Source organism: Salvelinus alpinus, chromosome 2, assembly GCF_045679555.1.
Source record: "Salvelinus alpinus chromosome 2, SLU_Salpinus.1, whole genome shotgun sequence".
NCBI lineage: Eukaryota > Metazoa > Chordata > Actinopteri > Salmoniformes > Salmonidae > Salvelinus > Salvelinus alpinus.
Genome location: NC_092087.1, coordinates 109,835,022 through 109,856,257, shown reverse-complemented (window position 1 = coordinate 109,856,257; position 21,236 = coordinate 109,835,022). Strand labels below are relative to the sequence as shown.

The window sequence follows — 21,236 nt, the reverse complement described above, 5'->3', positions numbered from 1 at the left end:
GTGGGATGTCATCTATAATAATGACATAAAGGCTATGCTGCTACGGTGTGGGATGTCATCTTTAATAATGACATAAAGGCTATGCTGCTATGGTGTGGGACGTCATCTTTAATAATGACATAAAGGCTATGCTGCTACGGTGTGGGACGTCATCTATAATAATGACATAAAGGCTATGCTGCTACGGTGTGGGACGTCATCTATAATAATGACATAAAGGCTATGCTGCTATGGTGTGGGACGTCATCTATAATAATGACATAAAGGCTATGCTGCTACGGTGTGGGACGTCATCTATAATAATGACATAAAGGCTATGCTGCTACGGTGTGGGACGTCATCTATAATAATGACATAAAGGCTATGCTGCTACGGTGTGGGACGTCATCTATAATAATGACATAAAGGCTATGCTGCTACGGTGTTGGACGTCATCTATAATAATGACATAAAGGCTATGCTGCTACGGTGTGGGATGTCATCTATAATAATGATATAAAGGCTATGCTGCTACGGTGTGGGACGTCATCTATAATAATGACATAAAGGCTATGCTGCTACGGTGTGGGATGTCATCTATAATAATGATATAAAGGCTATGCTGCTACGTGCTACGGTGTGGGATGTCATCTAAAATAATGACATAAAGGCTATGCTACTACGGTGTGGGATGTCATCTATAATAATGACATAAAGGCTATGTTGCTACGGTGTGGGACGTCATCTATAATAATGACATAAAGGCTATGCTGCTACGGTGTGGGATGTCATCTATAATAATGACATAAAGGCTATGCTGCTATGGTGTGGGACGTCATCTATAATAATGACATAAAGGCTATGCTGCTACGGTGTGTGGGACGTCATCTATAATAATGACATAAAGGCTATGCTGCTACGGTGTGGGATTTCATCTATAATAATGACATAAAGGCTATGCTGCTACGGTGTGGGATGTCATCTATAATAATGACATAAAGGCTATGCTGCTACGGTGTGGGATGTCATCTATAATAATGACATAAAGGCTATGCTGCTACGGTGTGTGATGTCATCTATAATAATGACATAAAGGCTATGCTGCTACGGTGTGGGATGTCATCTATAATAATGACATAAAGGCTATGCTGCTACGGTGTGGGACGTCATCTATAATAATGACATAAAGGCTATGCTGCTACGGTGTGGGATGTCATCTATAATAATGATATAAAGGCTATGCTGCTACGGTGTGGGATGTCATCTATAATAATGACATAAAGGCTATGCTGCTACGGTGTGGGATGTCATCTATAATAATGACATAAAGGCTATGCTGCTACGGTGTGGGATGTCTTCTATAATAATGACATAAAGGCTATGCTGCTACGGTGTGGGATGTCTTCTATAATAATGACATAAAGGCTATGCTGCTACGGTGTGGGACGTCATCTATAATAATGACATAAAGGCTATGCTGCTACGGTGTGGGATGTCATCTATAATAATGACATAAAGGCTATGCTGCTACGGTGTGGGATGTCATCTATAATAATGACATAAAGGCTATGCTGCTACGGTGTGGGATGTCATCTATAATAATGACATAAAGGCTATGCTGCTACGGTGTGGGACGTCATCTATAATAATGACATAAAGGCTATGCTGCTACGGTGTGGGACGTCATCTATAATAATGACATAAAGGCTATGCTGCTACGGTGAGGGATGTCATCTATAATAATGACATAAAGGCTATGCTGCTACGGTGTGGGATGTCATCTATAATAATGACATAAAGGCTATGCTGCTACGGTGTGGGACGTCATCTATAATAATGACATAAAGGCTATGCTGCTACGGTGTGGGATGTCATCTATAATAATGACATAAAGGCTATGCTGCTACGGTGTGGGACGTCATCTATAATAATGACATAAAGGCTATGCTGCTACGGTGTGGGATGTCTTCTATAATAATGACATAAAGGCTATGCTGCTACGGTGTGGGATGTCTTCTATAATAATGACATAAAGGCTATGCTGCTACGGTGTGGGATGTCATCCATAATAATGACATAAAGGCTATGCTGCTACGGTGTGGGATGTCATCTATAATAATGACATAAAGGCTATGCTGCTACGGTGTGGGACGTCATCTATAATAATGACATAAAGGCTATGCTGCTACGGTGTGGGATGTCATCCATAATAATGACATAAAGGCTATGCTGCTACGTGCTACGGTGTGGGATGTCATCTATAATAATGACATAAAGGCTATGCTGCTACGGTGTGGGATGTCATCTATAATAATGACATAAAGGCTATGCTGCTACGGTGTGGGATGTCATCTATAATAATGACATAAAGGCTATGCTGCTACGGTGTGGGATGTCATCTTTAATAATGACATAAAGGCTATGCTGCTACGGTGTGGGACGTCATCTATAATAATGACATAAAGGCTATGCTGCTATGGTGTGGGACGTCATCTTTAATAATGACATAAAGGCTATGCTGCTACGGTGTGGGACGTCATCTATAATAATGACATAAAGGCTATGCTGCTATGGTGTGGGACGTCATCTATAATAATGACATAAAGGCTATGCTGCTATGGTGTGGGACGTCATCTATAATAATGACATAAAGGCTATGCTGCTACGGTGTGGGACGTCATCTATAATAATGACATAAAGGCTATGCTGCTACGGTGTGGGACGTCATCTATAATAATGACATAAAGGCTATGCTGCTACGGTGTGGGACGTCATCTATAATAATGACATAAAGGCTATGCTGCTACGGTGTTGGACGTCATCTATAATAATGACATAAAGGCTATGCTGCTACGGTGTGGGATGTCATCTATAATAATGACATAAAGGCTATGCTGCTACGGTGTGGGACGTCATCTATAATAATGACATAAAGGCTATGCTGCTACGGTGTGGGATGTCATCTATAATAATGACATAAAGGCTATGCTGCTACGTGCTACGGTGTGGGATGTCATCTAAAATAATGACATAAAGGCTATGCTACTACGGTGTGGGATGTCATCTATAATAATGACATAAAGGCTATGTTGCTACGGTGTGGGACGTCATCTATAATAATGACATAAAGGCTATGCTGCTACGGTGTGGGATGTCATCTATAATAATGACATAAAGGCTATGCTGCTTCGGTGTGGGATGTCATCTATAATAATGACATAAAGGCTATGTTGCTACGGTGTGGGATGTCATCTATAATAATGACATAAAGGCTATGCTGCTACGGTGTGGGACGTCATCTATAATAATGACATAAAGGCTATGCTGCTACGGTGTGGGACGTCATCTATAATAATGACAAAGGCCCATCCTGGTAGATCTGAACCGAATTCAGCTTGGAGTGATCAGATGACAGAAGTCACATTTAGGTGCCAGGTGTAACTGAGTCCATAGATGCTCCATATCCAGTACTTTGAGTGTTTTATATAATATGACTAAATATGTTTCTTTCTGTGTTGCAGGGGCAGACGAGAAATGGAACAGCAAAGCCACAGAACATAACATAAGCAGAGCTGTGGGAGACCACCTCAAGCCCCCGGTAGAGCCGGGGGTGGTGTTTACCACTCCACCAGCAGAGCTGTGGGAGACCACCTCAAGCCCCTGGTAGAGCAGGGGGTGGTGTTTACCACTCCACCAGCAGAGCTGTGGGAGACCACCTCAAGCCCCTGGTAGAGCCGGGGGTGGTGTTTACCACTCCACCAGCAGAGCTGTGGTAGAGCCGGGGGTGGTGTTTACCACTCCACCAGCAGAGCTGTGGTAGAGCCGGGGGTGGTGTTTACCACTCCACCAGCAGAGCTGTGGGAGACCACCTCAAGCCCCTGGTAGAGCCGGGGGTGGTGGTTACCACTCCACCACGCCTTCAGTAGGCTGGAAAAGTGGGATTGATACTGTTTTTCATAGTAAGATGGAGGGTCTGTTGATTGATCAGTCATTGGGTTCATTTGTTGAAATCAAATCAAGCTTTATTTATACAGCACATTTCAGACATGGATGCAACACAATGGCTTCACAGGAGAAAACAATGAAAATAAACAGAAATACTTAGTACACAAAAATAACAGCATAAAAAAACAAAAAAATAACTGGATAAAAAAAACAGAAGATTAACAACTTAAAGACCAATGAGCATTCTAAGGAAAGGCCATTGATTAAAACACTAATTGGATGCAATATCCAACCCAAAATATAAGCTTGTTTTTTAGGAGGGGTTCTCAAAGACACTATGGGGGTGTCGACTGAAAGTTGACTAGTAACAACAACTGGGACCTAAAAGACACCAACCATGAGACCCACTAAATCTGCCCAAGAAGAGGAAAACAAAAGAAAAACCCACACCAAACTTAAAGACAGGAAGCAAACCAAAAAGGTGGAGCAACTAAAGGTGTTGACTCTCCACATCTATCAAGACAACTGGAGCACTGGGCCAGACACTCTTAAATAGAACCTGGACCAGCTCAGGTGAAACACCTTCCCACTAACGAGATGGACAAGCCAGCACAGGTGTAACACATACTGACTAACGAGGTGACACCAATCAGTGCGTCCTACGTGCTGACGAGCTATACGTGCTAAAGTCCAACCTCAAAACATAAATGGAAAAACCAAAGTCTGTAACACCTTCCCCTTAGGACAACAAATATATTTTATATTTATGACTCAATTTATTAGGATTGTTAATAAAATTTATTATAGACCGATTTATTATACAGCGTCCATGTGTATAAGCTGCGAGTACGTTGAAATTAAATAGTTTTCTTTTACACTTTCAACTAGAACCAAACTTATATTGTACGTCGGTCATAGTCTTATTTTCAGTGACATTTTACTAGGTGGGATATCCCCAATGTCGACAGTTTGCTAGGTGGGATATCCCCAATGTCACAGTTTAAACGTGTCAAATCAATAGTCCAAATGCTGAAACAGTTTGTGATATATGGACAAACTAAACATAACATGTGCTATTTACACAAACATCTGCCACAATAATCATATTACTTGTATTTATTTAAACAAGCTCCTTATAAACTGCACAAGCACCAGAAACGCTGTTGTTTTGACAAGTAGCAATAAATCACTGATATCGATTAGGGGGGAAATCAGGTTGTAGGTGCTGTTGAAACTAACACAACTAAAAAAAACACATGGAAATGGGAGATATATTTTACCTCACTGGTTAGAGGACAACCTGCAGAAGACAGTCAGCTACATTTTGGAGTGATGCATTTAAATTTAGGGGTCACTAAACAAAGGAACGCAACACTTATTTGTCATTACTCATCGATATCATGTTGAAATCAATTGTGCCGAGAGGAGGGAGATGAGGTTGCACGTCCTGTTAAAACTAACAGCTCAAAAACCACACGGAATGTGGGAGTAATGTGTACATCCCTGGTTAGAGGACAATTTGTAGGAAACAGATCGCTCGCCACATTTTGAAGTGTTGCTTTTTGATTCAAATGGTTCACCAACATGTTAAGTGTAACACAGCTCTTTTTGTGTTAGTCACTTTTTTGTTAAATCACATAAATAGTACTCTTTCAAGAGCCTGGAGTTTTCCTAAGGCTGAAATCAATTGAATGGGGCAAACGTTTAGGGTTCTATATTGTGTAATTCCTTAAAATACTCCTTCTACATTGTTAAAAACATTCTACATTGTGACATTAATTCATTGATATCATGAAACAACTGCTTCATGTATTTTCTGATGTTTGATCAGATGTCTTTTAACAGAGTATCTCTTGTCACATTGATCACAGGTATGAGCTTTCTCTCCTGTGTGTGTTCTTTGGTGCACTGTCAGATCTCCAGCTTGACGAAAACTCTTCCCACATTGATCACAGCTATAAGGTTTCTCTCCTGTGTGTGTTCTCTGGTGTCGAGTCAGATGGCAAGATTGACCAAAACTCTTCCCACATTGACCACAGCTATAAGATTTCTCTCCTGTGTGTATTCTCTGGTGTTGAGTCAGATGGCTAGATCGACCAAAATTCTTCCCACATTGATCACAGCTATAAGATTTCTCTCCTGTGTGTGTTCTCTGATGAATTTTAATGCCTGATGAGGTGAATCTCTTCCCACAGTCAGAGCGGCAGTGAGTTCTCCTCCCTGTGGGTCTCCGCTGGTGTTTATTGAGGTGTTCTGATCTGGAGAGACTCTTCTCTGCCTCGTCAGCATCATGAAATTGTTGAGGCTCCCCAGATGATCCACAATAGTGAAGTATCTCTCCTGTGTGAACAACAAAGTCAGACAGATGATTAAAGGCCCACAACAGCGGAAATCCATTGTAAAAGGTGATGCTTTAAAAAAAAAAAAAAAAAAGCCTAAAAATAAAGGAGAGCCTGTTAAAGTTATTTGGTCTTAAAATGAGCAACAAGTTACAATTATTTAACAATCGTCTTAAAATGAGCAAGAATAGTCATATTTTTTCTTGTTTTCACATTAAATCAAATCAAATCAAATCAAATTTTATTAGTCACATACACATGGTTAGCAGATGTTAATGCGAGTGTAGCGAAATGCTTGTGCTTCTAGTTCCGACAATTCAGTAATAACCAACAGTAATCTAACCTAACAATTCCACAACTACTACCTTATACACACACAAGTGTAAAGGGATAAAGAATATGTACATAAAGATATATGAATGAGTGGTGGTACAGAACGGCATGGCAGATGCAGTAGATGGTATAGAGTACGGTATATACATATGAGATGAGTACTGTAGGGTATGTAAACATAAAGTGGCATAGTTTAAAGTGGCTAGTGGTACATGTATTACATAAAGATGGCAAGATGCAGTAGATGATATAGAGTACAGTATATACATATGAGATGGGTAATGTAGGGTATGTAAACATTGTATTAAGTGGCATTGTTTAAAGTGGCTAGTGGTACATTTTTACATAATTTCCATCAATTCCCATTTTTAAAGTGGCTGGAGTTGAGTCAGTATGTTGGCAGCGGCCGCTAAATGTTAGTGGTGGCTGTTTAACAGTCTGATGGCCTTGAGATAGAAGCTGTTTTTCAGTCTCTCGGTCCCTGCTTTGATGCACCTGTACTGACCTCGCCTTCTGGATGATAGCGGGGTGAACAGGCAGTGGCTTGGGTGGTTGTTGTCCTTGATGATCTTTATGGCCTTCCTGTGACATCGGGTGGTGTAGGTGTCCTGGAGGGCAGGTAGTTTGCCCCTGGTGATGCGTTCTGCAGACCTCACTACCCTCTGGAGAGCCTTACGGTTGTGGGCGGAGCAGTTGCCGTACCAGGCGGTGATACAGCCCGACAGGATGCTCTCGATTGTGCATCTGTAGAAGTTTGTGAGTGCTTTTGGTGACAAGCCGAATTTCTTCAGCCTCCTGAGGTTGAAGAGGCGCTGCTGCGCCTTCTTCACAACGCTGTCTGTGTGGGTGGACCAATTCAGTTTGTCCGTGATGTGTACACCGAGGAACTTAAAACTTTCCACCTTCTCCACTACTGACCCGTCGATGTGGATAGGGGGGTGCTCCCTCTGCTGTTTCCTGAAGTCCACAATCATCTCCTTTGTTTTGTTGACGTTGAGTGTGAGGTTATTTTCCTGACACCACACTCCGAGGGCCCTCACCTCCTCCCTGTAGGCCGTCTCGTCGTTGTTGGTAATCAAGCCTACCACTGTAGTGTCATCCGCAAACTTGATGATTGAGTTGGAGGCGTGCATGGCCACGCAGTCGTGGGTGAACAGGGAGTACAGGAGAGGGCTCAGAACGCACCCTTGTGGGGCCCCAGTGTTGAGGATCAGCGGGGTGGAGATGTTGTTACCTACCCTCACCACCTGGGGGCGGCCCGTCAGGAAGTCCAGGACCCAGTTGCACAGGGCGGGGTCGAGACCCAGGGTCTCGAGCTTGATGACGAGTTTGGAGGGTACTATGGTGTTAAATGCTGAGCTGTAATCGATGAACAGCATTCTCACATGGGTATTCCTCTTGTCCAGATGGGTTAGGGCAGTGTGCAGTGTGGTTGCGATTGCGTCGTCTGTGGACCTATTGGGTCGGTAAGCAAATTGGAGTGGGTCTAGGGTGTCCGGTAGGGTGGAGGTGATATGGTCCTTGACTAGTCTCTCAAAGCACTTCATGATGACGGAAGTGAGTGCTACGGGGCGGTAGTCGTTTAGCTCAGTTACCTTAGCTTTCTTGGGAACAGGAACAATGGTGGCCCTCTTGAAGCATGTGGGAACAGCAGACTGGGATAAGGATTGATTGAATATGTCCGTAAACACACCAGCCAGCTGGTCTGCGCATGCTCTGAGGACGCGGCTGGGAATGCCGTCTGGGCCTGCAGCCTTGCGAGGGTTAACACGTTTAAATGTTTTACTCACCTCGGCTGCGGTGAAGGAGAGCCCGCAGGTTTTGGTAGGGGGCCGTGTCAGTGGCACTGTATTGTCCTCAAAGCGGGCAAAAAAGTTGTTTAGCCTGTCTGGGAGCAAGACATCCTGGTCCGCGACGGGGCTGGTTTTCTTTTTGTAATCCGTGATTGACTGTAGACCCTGCCACATACCTCTTGTGTCTGAGCTGTTGAATTGCGACTCGATTTTGTCTCTGTACTGAGACTTAGCCTGTTTGATTGCCTTGCGGAGAGAATAGCTACACTGTTTGTATTCGGTCATGCTTCCGGTCACCTTGCCCTGGTTAAAAGCAGTGGTTCGCGCTTTCAGTTTCACGCGAATGCTGCCGTCAATCCACGGTTTCTGGTTTGGGAATGTTTTTATCGTTGCTGTGGGTACGACATCGTCAATGCACTTCCTAATGAACTCGCTCACCGAATCAGCATATTCGTCAATATTGTTGTTGGACGCGATGCGGAACATATTCCAATCCGCGTGATCGAAGCAGTCTTGAAGCGTGGATTCAGATTGGTCGGACCAGCGTTGAACAGACCTGAGCGCGGGAGCTTGTTGTTTGAGTTTCTGTTTGTAGGCTGGAATCAACAAAATGGAGTCGTGGTCAGCTTTTCCGAAAGGGGGGCGGGGGAGGGCCTTATAAGCGTTGCGGAAATTAGTATAACAATGGTCTAGTGTTTTTCCAGCCCTGGTAGCACAATCGATATGCTGATAGAATTTAGGGAGTTTTGTTTTTAGATTAGCCTTGTTAGTAGTAACATCGATGATTGTAGGCTAGAAATAAGTTATTCATGTTGTTGAAACTCTAAGCAGTGTGCCAGATGACTTTTGGTCTCCAATATAGGCCCCTTTCTGTGTTTAATAAAATTGCGTCACGAGGGCAAAGCACATACAATTTGATTGTAGAAACTCCTCCCTGCTAATGAGGAAACCGATAGTTATGGATGTAGTATATCTGGTAATGAGGAAACCACTAGTTATGGATGTAGTATATCTGGTAATGAGGAAACCGATAGTTATGGATGTAGTATATCTGGTAATGAGGAAACCACTAGTTATGGATGTAGTATATCTGGTAATGAGGAAACCACTAGTTATGGATGTAGTATATCTGGTAATGAGGAAACCACTAGTTATGGATGTTGTATATCTGGTAATGAGGAAACCACTAGTTATGGATGTAGTATATCTGCTAATGAGGAAACCACTAGTTATGGATGTAGTATATCTGCCTGGAGCAAAAATGGTGAGCAAAGATTTTTGTTTTTCACAATGTATTCTGAATGTGAATGGGGGAAAACTCAGGGGAGTAACCTCTATTTCCAGGTTGCTTATGAGTACATTTCACACTACTATGGATTATAATTGTAAGGCTCGTTTGAATGTCCTGCTTAATATAATGTTTGTGTCATCATCGCAAATCAACCGCTTTGTATTTAAAAAACACTTCAACCAGTAAAATGCTCTTTGTCTAGCTTTTCCATCAACCTGACAATGAGGATTTGTACACAGTTTGCCAAATTGGCTCATAACTAACAACAAATATACCTGTAATGAACGAAGAAGCACTTTGGTTGTTGTTGCATGACATACATAGTGTACTCTAGGACCCATAACAACAACATAGACCTACTGTAGGACCCATAACATTACCTAACAACAACATAGACCCACTGTAGGACCCATAACTTCACCTAACAACAACATAGACCGACTGTAGGACCCATAACTATAACATAGACCTACTGTAGGACCCATAACTTCACCTAACAATAACATAGACCTACTGTAGGACCCATAACTTCACCTAATAACAGACATACTGTAGGACCCAAAACAATAACAGACCTACTGTAGAACCCATAACTTCACCTAACATAGACCTTCTGTATGACCCATAAGTTCACCTAACATAGACCTTCTGTATGACCCATAAGTTCACCTAACATAGACCTACTGTAGGACCCATAACTTCACCTAACAACAACATAGACCTACTGTAGGACCCATAAGTTCACCTAACAACAACATAGACCTACTGTAGAACCCATAACTTCACCTAACAATAACAGACCTACTGTAGGACCCATAACTTCACCTAACATAGACCTTCTGTATGACCCATAAGTTCACCTAACATAGACCTACTGTAGGACCCATAACTTCACCTAACAACAACATAGACCTACTGTAGGACCCATAACTTCACCAAACAACAAATAAAGGAAAATAGCTCTGTGTGTTGTACAATAGCCTATCCATCAAGGAATAGTTCTCTACACATTATGAGCTAAGTATCTCTGTGTCTAAACAGACTAACGAGACCCTACTGTAAATCAAGCAGACAATAACATTATAAACATCAATTTGTTAGGGATGTTGGATCCAACGTGGAGCACAGCATAACTGTCTTTACCAGAGTAATGAATGAAGAAGCACTTTGGTTGTTGTTGCATGTCGTGATGTTTGTCATTTGACTGTCATTCAGAAAATGATTTCCTGGATCAGCTGATGATAGTTGAACATGTGACTATAACAAAACAGCTACAGTATTAAAAATGATGTGTAATTATTGAAGAACTGTGTTAATGACAGTATCCATTTAGGTGATGTCAATAAAGTTACGATTATTATTATTATTTTTAATTTATTCCACCTTTATTTAACCAGGTAGGTCAGTTGAGAACAAGTTCTCATTTAGAACTGCACACCTGGCCAAGATAAAGCAAAGCAGTGAGACAAAAACAACAGAGTTACACGTGGGATAAACAAACGTACAGTCAATAACACAATAGAAAAATATATATACAGTGTGCAAATGGAGTACAGAGGCAATAAAGGCAATAAGGCAATAAATAGGCCATATTAACAAAGCAATTACAATTTAGCATTAACACTGGAGTGATAGATGTGCAGATGATGATGTGCAAGTAGAAATACTGGTGTGCAAAAAGAGCAAAAAAAGTAAATAAAAACATGGGGATGAGGTAGGCAGTTGGATGAGCTATTTACAGATGGGCTGTGTACAGCTGCAGCGATCGGTAAGCTGCTCAGATAGCTGATGTTTAAAGTTAGTGAGGGAGATATAAGTCTCCAACTTCAGCGATTTTTGCAATTCGATCCAGTCATTGGCAGCAGAGAACTGGAAGGAAAGGCGACCAAAGAGGTGTTGGCTTTGGGGATGACCAGTGAGATATACTTCCTGGAGCGCGTCCTATGGGTGGGTGTTGCTATGGTGACCAGTGAGCTGAGTTAAGGCGGCCTAGCAAAGACTTATAGATGACCTGGAGCCAGTGGGTTTGGCGACGAATATGTAGCGAGGGCCAGCCGACGAGAGCATACAGGTCGCAGCGGTGGGTGGTATATGGGGCATTGGTGACAAAACGGATGACACTGTGATAGACTGCATCCAGTTTACTGAGTAGAGTGTTGGAGGCTATTTTATAGATGACATCACCGAAGTCGAGGATCGGTAGGATGGTCAGTTTTACGAGGGTATGTTTGGCAGCATAAGTGAAGGATGCTTTGTTGCGAAATAGGAAGCCGATTCTAGATTTAATTTTGGGAGATGCTTAATGTGAGTCTGGAAGGAGAATTTACAGTCTAACCAGACACCTAGGCATTGTAGTTGTCCACGTATTCTAAGTCAGAGCCGTCCAGAGTAGTGATGCTGGACGGGCGAGCAGGTGCAGGCAGTGATCGGTTGAATAGCATGCATTTAGTTTTACTTGCGTTTAAGAGCAGTTGGAGGCTACGGAAGGAGAGTTGTATGGCATTGAAGCTCGTCTGGAGGTTAATTAACACAGTGTCCAAAGAGGGGCCAGAAGTATACAGAATGGTGTCGTCTGCGTTGAGGTGTATCAGAGAATCACCAGCAACAAGAGCAACATCATTGATGTATACAGAGAAGAGAGTCGGCCCGAAGATTGAACCCTATGGCACCCCCATAGAGACTGCCGGAGGTCCGGACAACAGGCCCTCTGATTTGACACACCCACCTGTAGCACGCGCTCCAGCAGGTATATCTCTCTGGTCACCCCCAAAACCAATTCCTCCTTTGGCCGCCTCTCCTTCCAGTTCTCTGCTGCCAATGACTGGAACGACATACAAAAATCTCTGGAACTGGAAACACTTATCTCCCTTACTAGCTTTAAGCACCAGCTGTCAGAGCAGCTCACAGATTACTGCACCTGTACATAGCCCATCTATAATTTAGCCCAAACCTGGTTAAATAAAGGTGAAATAAATAAATAAAATAGATCAGCAACGGTGGCTTGCAAACAGTGGATAGTAAGTAGCCCACCTTTGGAATAACTATGTATAGTTATAACTGTAGTATCCTGTATAACTGTAGTATCCTGTATAACTATGTATAGTTATAACTGTAGTATCCTGTATAACTGTAGTATCCTGTATAACTATGTATAGTTATAACTGTAGTATCCAGTATAACTGTAGTATCCTGTATAACTGTAGTATCCTGTATAACTATGTATAGTTATAACTGTAGTATCCTGTATAACTGTAGTATCCTGTATAACTGTAGTATCCTGTATAACTATTATAGTTATAACTGTAGTATCCTGTATAACTATGTATAGTTATAACTGTAGTATCCTGTATAACTGTAGTATCCTGTATAACTGTAGTATCCTGTATAACTGTAGTATCCTGTATAACTATTATAGTTATAACTGTAGTATCCTGTATAACTGTAGTATCCTGTATAACTGTAGTATCATGTATAACTGTAGTATCCTGTATAACTGTAGTATCCTGTATAACTGTAGTATCCTGTATAACTATTATAGTTATAACTGTAGTATCCTGTATAACTGTAGTATCCTGTATAACTGTAGTATCATGTATAACTGTAGTATCCTGTATAGCTGTAGTATCCTGTATAACTGTAGTATCCTGTATAACTGTAGTATCCTGTATAGCTGTAGTATCCTGTATAACTGTAGTATCCTGTATAACTGTAGTATCCTGTATAACTATGTATAGTTATAACTGTAGTATCCTGTATAACTGTAGTATCCTGTATAACTGTAGTATCCTGTATAACTATTATAGTTATAACTGTAGTATCCTGTATAACTGTAGTATCCTGTATAACTGTAGTATCATGTATAACTGTAGTATCCTGTATAACTGTAGTATCCTGTATAACTGTAGTATCCTGTATAACTATTATAGTTATAACTGTAGTATCCTGTATAACTGTAGTATCATGTATAACTGTAGTATCCTGTATAGCTGTAGTATCCTGTATAACTGTAGTATCCTGTATAACTGTAGTATCCTGTATAACTATGTATAGTTATAACTGTAGTATCCTGTATAACTGTAGTATCCTGTATAACTGTAGTATCCTGTATAACTATGTATAGTTATAACTGTAGTATCCTGTATAACTGTAGTATCCTGTATAACTATGTATAGTTATAACTGTAGTATCCTGTATAACTGTAGTATCCAGTATAGGCTGGGAGGAGGTGAAACCACTCAGGCTTATTTGATGTGATTTAATGTTTTGATCATCTAGTTTTCCTTACAAGCATTCAGTCACCAAAGGGGGTTCGGTCATTCCTTTGTTTATATACTGTCTCATTGACAAAAATATTTTGGATTATTTGTTTACATCATTCCTTTGTCTCGACCCAGTACACAGTAAACGTACCGAGGTTCTAATGTTGCCAAGGAGACACATTTGATTATTTATTCAGTTTGGAGGGTTGGGGGTGTGACATCCAGGAGACACATTTTATTATTTATTTACAGTTTGGAGGGTTGGGGGTCTGACATCCAGGGACACATTTTATTATTTATTTACAGTTTGGAGGGTTGGGGGTCTGACATCCAGGGACACATTTTATTATTTATTTAGTTTGGAGGGTTGGGGGTCTGACATCCAGGAGACACATTTTAGTTCTAATGGTGCCGTTCTGTTATTCTTTTCAGCTTCTTTTTCCAAGCATCTTACATTACTCTGAGACTAGTTATCCTGGGATCTTACATTACTCTGAGACTAGTTATCCTGGGTTCTTACATTACTCTGAGACTAGTTATCCTGGGATCTTACATTACACTGAGACTAGTTATGCTGGGATCTTACATTACTCTGAGACTAGTTATGCTGGGATCTTACATTACTCTGAGACTAGTTATCCTGGTATCTTACATTACTCTGAGACTAGTTATCCTGGGATCTTACATTACTCTGAGACTAGTTATCCTGGGGAATAGTTTCAATACATTTGCAAAAAATCTAAACCTGTTTTTGCTTTGGCATTATGGGGTATTGTGATGTCATTATGGGGTATTGTGATGTCATTATGGGGTATTGTGATACATTTTAGAATAAAACACACAGACTAAGGAGACCAGGGATGGTAGGGCCACAGACTAAGGAGACCAGGGATGGTAGTGGAGCACAGACTAAGGAGACATGGGATGGTAGTGGAGCACAGACTAAGGAGACCAGGGATGGTAGTGGAGCACAGACTAAGGAGACCAGGGATGGTAGTGGAGCACAGACTAAGGAGACCAGGGATGGTAGGGCCACAGACTAAGGAGACCAGGGATGGTAGTGGAGCACAGACTAAGGAGACCAGGGATGGTAGTGGAGCACAGACTAAGGAGACCAGGGATGGTAGTGGAGCACAGACTAAGGAGACCAGGGATGGTAGGGGCACAGACTAAGGAGACCAGGGATGGTAGTGGAGCACAGACTAAGGAGACCAGGGATGGTAGTGGAGCACAGACTAAGGAGAGCAGGGATGGTAGTGGAGCACAGACTAAGGAGACCAGGGATGGTAGTGGAGCACAGACTAAGGAGACCAGGAATGGTAGTGGAGCACAGACTAAGGAGACCAGGGATGGTAGTGGAGCACAGACTAAGGAGACCAGGGATGGTAGTGGAGCACAGACTAAGGAGAGCAGGGATGGTAGTGGAGCACAGACTAAGGAGAGCAGGGATGGTAGTGGAGCACAGACTAAGGAGACCAGGGATGGTAGTGGAGCACAGACTAAGGAGACCAGGTATGGTAGTGGAGCACAGACTAAGGAGACCAGGGATGGTAGTGGAGCACAGACTAAGGAGACCAGGGATGGTAGGGGCACAGACTAAGGAGACCAGGGATGGTAGTGGAGCACAGACTAAGGAGACCAGGGATGGTAGTGGAGCACAGACTAATGAGACCAGGGATGGTAGTGGAGCACAGACTAAGGATACCAGGGATGGTAGTGGAGCACAGACTAAGGAGACCAGGGATGGTAGTGGAGCACAGACTAAGGAGACCAGGGATGGTAGTGGAGCACAGACTAAGGAGACCAGGGATGGTAGTGGAGCACAGACTAAGGAGACCAGGGATGGTAGTGGAGCACAGACTAAGGAGACCAGGGATGGTAGTGGAGAACAGACTAAGGAGACCAGGGATGGTAGTGGAGCACAGACTAAGGAGACCAGGATTGGTAGTGGAGCACAGACTAAGGAGACCAGGGATGGTAGTGGAGCACAGACTAAGGAGACCAGGGATGGTAGTGGAGCACAGACTAAGGAGACCAGGGATGGTAGTGGAGCACAGACTAAGGAGACCAGGGATGGTAGGGGAGCACAGACTAAGGAGACCAGGGATGGTAGTGGAGCACAGACTAAGGAGACCAGGGATGGTAGTGGAGCACAGACTAAGGAGACCAGGGATGGTAGTGGAGCACAGACTAAGGAGACCAGGGATGGTAGTGGAGCACAGACTAAGGAGACCAGGGATGGTAGTGGAGCACAGACTAAGGAGACCAGGGATGGTAGTGGAGCACAGACTAAGGAGACCAGGGATGGTGTTTGACATGAGTTCTTTTCCATAAAGGAACACACCGGTCCTTCCTCCTCTATGAATGTTCCTAGGCCGTCATTGTCTGAAATATATATTTATTTATTTTTTAATGTAAAAACCCAAAAGGTTATCTTGTGAATATTAGCAGTACAGTAGTAATGGAGGACAAGGGTCCCCCTCTCCTTTCTGTCTCTCCAAAAAACACTTGACGCAACCGTGGGACCTTTTTATTCCAAATTTAAGTAGATAGATAGTAGCTGTCTATTAAAAAATATATACTGGTTGTTGGATTCCTAATGTCTACTCAAAAGGTAGGAAGAAGTTTGGTCCTAATTGGATGTTGGACACTATATTTATTGAATATTATGTGAATCCTTATAAATCAAAAGGGCTAATCAATTAGCTTCATTTCCTCAGAGATCAGTTGCTGAAATGACATGGAATGCCTCAGCTGTTTTTCCTACGTCTGTAGCAGCAGTTGGAATTTCCAGTTATCCACCCCTGTGATTGGGTAGGGTAACTCCTACTCTTACAGGTTAGTAAAGAGGTCAGGTAATATGGGAGTTCGACTGTGCCTAAGAACAGCCCTTAGCCGTGGTATATTGGCCATATACCACAAACCCCCGGGGTGCCTTATTGCTATTATAAACAGGTTACAAAGGTAATTAGAGCAGTAAAAATAAATGTTTTGACATACCTGTGGTATACGGGCCTAATTGCTTAAATAAACGATATATACTCCCCTACGTATTTATTCAGACAGGGAAGAGTGACTCTATACCAGAATTTTAGATATGAGATCAAATGCTTCATATGAGACAGCACAGAACGTCACCTTTTATTTGAGGGTATTTTCAGGGTATCTGTTCTACCATTTAGAAATAAAATGACTTCATGTATCTAGTCTCTCACATTTGAATGCGTCATAAGTATTTGGCCAAAATTCACTTATATGTGTATTGAAGTAGTCATAAGTTTAGTATTTGGTCTCACATTCCTATAACATAATAACTATATCGAGCTTGTGACTCTACAAACATGTTGGATGCATTTGCAGTTTGTTTTGGTTGCGTTTCAGATGATGTTGTACCCAACAGAAATGAACGGTAAATAATGTATCGTGTCATACGAGTCACACAAGAATAGAATATGTTTCTGAACACTTGTATATTAATGTGGATGCTAACACGATTAGGGATAATCATGAATGGATCATGAATCATAATGAGTGAGAAAGGTAGAGCCATACCCCTCATACCTCTAAAAAATGTGAACCTCCCCTGTTATTGGTCATTAAACGCTTCAGTGTCCTAATAAAAAGATAGGGGAGTGTAGCCGAGGGTAGAGGAGAAGGCGGAAACTTTTCAGTTCCTCGGCGTACACATCACAGACAAACTGAAATGGTCAGACAGTGTAGTGAAGAAGGTGCAACAGCGTCTCTTCAACCTCATGAGGCTGAAGAAATAAAATGTCATTTCATTAACGTCTGCTAACCATGTGTATGTGACCAATAACACTTGATTTGGTACTTAAACGTTGTATATCTCCACTGTCCTAATGAACAGATAGGGGAGAGTAGCTGAGGGCTTGAAGGAATGGAACAACTCTAATTCAGTCTCCACTGTCCTAATGAACAGATAGGGGAGAGTAGCGGAGGGCTTGAAGGAATGGAACAACTCTAATTCAGTCTCCACTGTCCTAATGAACAGATAGGGGAGAGTAGCGGAGGGCTTGAAGGAATGGAACAACTCTAATTCAGTCTCCACTGTCCTAATGAACAGATAGGGGAGAGTAGCGGAGGGCTTGAAGGAATGGAACAACTCTAATTCAGTCTCCACTGTCCTAATGAACAGATAGGGGAGAGTAGCGGAGGGCTTGAAGGAATGGAACAACTCTAATTCATAGACAGAGCTGTGGATGCAAGGACCCACCATGAGATCAAAATGATCGTTTTAAATACGTTTTGAGTCAAATACAGTGTTTGTTTACATTTGCATTGTTTACACACAACGGAGCTTTACGAGCTTATATTTGGGGTTCTGGTGAGGAGCACATTTCAGTGCAATGTCCCTTTGGCTTTAACACCACACATTAGTTCAACAACTGCAGAGTTTCTGGCTGTGTTTTTAAGACGGTACTCACTGGTGTTAATCAGATCTTCAGTCTCCTCTTCCTCTCCCTCTTCATCTCTCCAAACGTCTTCCTCCTCCTCTTTTATTGAGATAGCCTCCTCTTCCACTTCCACTCCAAAAGGTTCTTCCTCTTCTTTAAACGTGATACTGATAGCCTCCTCTTCCTCCTCTTTCATTCTGAAAGCTTCTTCCTCTCCTTTTACGGAAACATCCTCCTCTTCCCCCTCTTCTTTCACGACAATGTTCAGCCACAGACCCTCTTTCTCCGTCCAGCAGACCTCTTCTTTAGCAGGAGGAGAGTAGCTTGGAGAGCTCATGGTGGGCTAGCTAGCATTGACGATTAGCTTAGGTTCAGTATAATCAACAAATGTGTAAATTGAGCAAACAAGTTACGTTTAAGTTAAATAGTAGATACGTAAAGAGGATTGTGTTAAAAACACCGAGATCAATATACACAAAAATGGTCCAAAGAGCTTCAATGTTTTCGGTTGTATGTTGGCTACCAGGCTACGGAGGTGGTTGAATGAGTCAGCATCCGTGTTGTTGAAACAGCTTCCGGTGTCGTGTAGTCCACTAGATATGACGTCACCATCTGAAGACGCATATCGCCGTCAGCTGACTGGAATGAGTAACGCAGTTTAGAAAAATATTCACTACATTGTTTATTAATTTAAAGATGAGCAAATATGTTTTGTCTGACTTCTTACAGCCAATACTTTCGTCTATGCAGACCTGTAGCTACATGTGAATATGTACATTATGAATATATAATGGTAGAATAGTTCCGTGTCGCACAGTTGGTAAAGCATGGCGCACGCAACGCCAGGGTTGTTGGTTTGATATGAGTCTGCTTAATTAATAACATTTTAATAAATTAATACCTAGTTAAGGATTTAACTCCAATCCTGACAATATAATGTCAGTTGTGGCTGCTTTGCCTGATGTATTGTTCTCTACCTTCTTCCTCTTTGTGCAGTTGTCTGTGGCCAATAATGTTTGTACAATGCTTTGTGCTGCTACCATGTTGTGCTGCTACCATGTTGTGTTGTTGTCATGTTGTGCTGCTACCATGTTGTTCTGCTACCATGTTGTGCTGCTGCCATGTTGTGCTGCTACCATGTTGTTGTCATGTTGTGCTGCTACCATGTTGTTGTCATGTTGTGCTGCTGTCATGTTGTTGTCATGCTGTGCTGCTACCATGTTGTTGTCATGTTGTGCTGCTACCATGTTGTGCTGCAACCATGTTGTGCTGCTGCCATGTTGTGCTGCTGCCATGTTGTGCTGCTGCCATGTTGTGCTGCTACCATGTTGTTGTCATGTTGTGCTGCTACCATGTTGTTGTCATGTTGTGCTGCTACCATGTTGTTGTCATGTTGTGCTGCTGTCATGTTGTTGTCATGCTGTGCTGCTACCATGTTGTTGTCATGTTGTGCTGCTACCATGTTGTTGTCATGTTGTGCTGCTACCATGTTGTTGTCATGTTGTTCTGCTACCATGTTGTTGTCATGTTGTGCTGCTACCATGTTGTTCTGTTGTCATGTTGTATCATGTTGGATATAAAACACCGTCATGTTGGATATAAAACACCATCATGTTGGATATAAACACCATCATGTTGGATATAAAACACCATCATGTTGGACATTAAAAACACCATCATGTTGGATATAAAACACCATCACGTTGGATATAAAACACCATCATGTTGGATATAAAACACCATCATGTTGGACATTAAAAACACCATCATGTTGGATATAAAACACCATCATGTTGGATATAAAACACCATCATGTTGGATATAAAACACCATTATGTTGGATATAAAACACCATCATGTTGGATATAAAACACCATCATGTTGGACATTAAAAACACCAGCATGTTGGACATTAAAAACACCAGCATGTTGGATATAAAACACCATCATGTTGGACATTAAAACACCATCATGTTGGATATAAAACACCATCATGTTGGATATAAAACACCATTATGTTGGATATAAAACTCCATCATGTTGGATATAAAACACCATCATGTTGCACATTAAAAACACCAGCATGTTGGACATTAAAAACACCAGCATTATTCCCATGCATAATAGAGTGTGTTTTTTAACCTTTATTTAACTAGGCAAGTCAGTTAAGAAAAAATTATTATTTACAATGAAGGCCCACCAGAAGGCAAAAGCCCTCCTGCGGGGACGGGGGATTAAAAATGAATAAAAATATAGGATAAAACACACATCACGACAAGAGAGACACCACACTACATCAAGAGACCTAAGACAACAATATAGCATGGCAGCAACACATGACAACACAACATGGTAGCAGCACAACATGGTAGCAGCACAAAACATGGTACAAACATTATTGGGCACAGACAACAGCACAAAGGTAGAGACAGCAATACATCACACGAAGCAGCCTCAACTGTCAGTAAGAGTGTCCATGATTGAGTCTTTGAATGAAGATATAAAACTGTCCAGTTTTACTGTTTTCTGCAGCTCGTTCCAGTTGCTAGACATTGAATTGACGTCTGTGTCTCTGTTGTAGGTTGTAGGTCTTCCAGCAGGACAACAACCCTAAACTCAAATCAAATCTGGAGTGTTCTGTTCTGGAGTGTTCTGTTCTGGAGTGTTCTGTTCTGGAGTGTTCTGTTCTGGAGTGTTCTGTTCTGTTCTGGAGTGGCCAGCGAAGAGTCCTGGAGCCTCATGTATCAATATTGTGTAGAAACTATTATATATATATATATTCCAAATACTACTTTCGAATGGAATTTAGAATGTTTGTAGGCATAGAAAAGGTGTGATTTGTCAAACAACCCTACGAGTGTCACAGCACACTGGTAGGAGAT

General features: G+C 42.0%; 1 protein-coding gene across 3 annotated transcripts in view; it reads right to left on the bottom strand.

The window, feature by feature from the left end:
• The window catches only part of LOC139548267 (zinc finger protein ZFP2-like), a 211,544-nt gene extending 192,541 nt beyond the window's left edge, over positions 1-19,003 (bottom strand). Inside the window, exons 1-2 of one of the 3 annotated variants that reach the window (XM_071357848.1) lie at positions 18,385-18,992; positions 3,980-6,264 (exon numbers count right to left, since the gene is read on the bottom strand). In XM_071357848.1, the coding sequence (XP_071213949.1) occupies positions 5,714-6,264; positions 18,385-18,691 (858 nt within the window). In that variant the 5' untranslated portion in view covers positions 18,692-18,992 and the 3' untranslated portion in view covers positions 3,980-5,713. Of the gene's footprint in view, positions 1-3,979; positions 6,265-18,384 lie in introns of those variants that run through there. The other 2 variants (XM_071357840.1, XM_071357865.1) reach the window with 2 other exon arrangements.
• Positions 19,004-21,236: the final 2,233 nt, after the last annotated feature.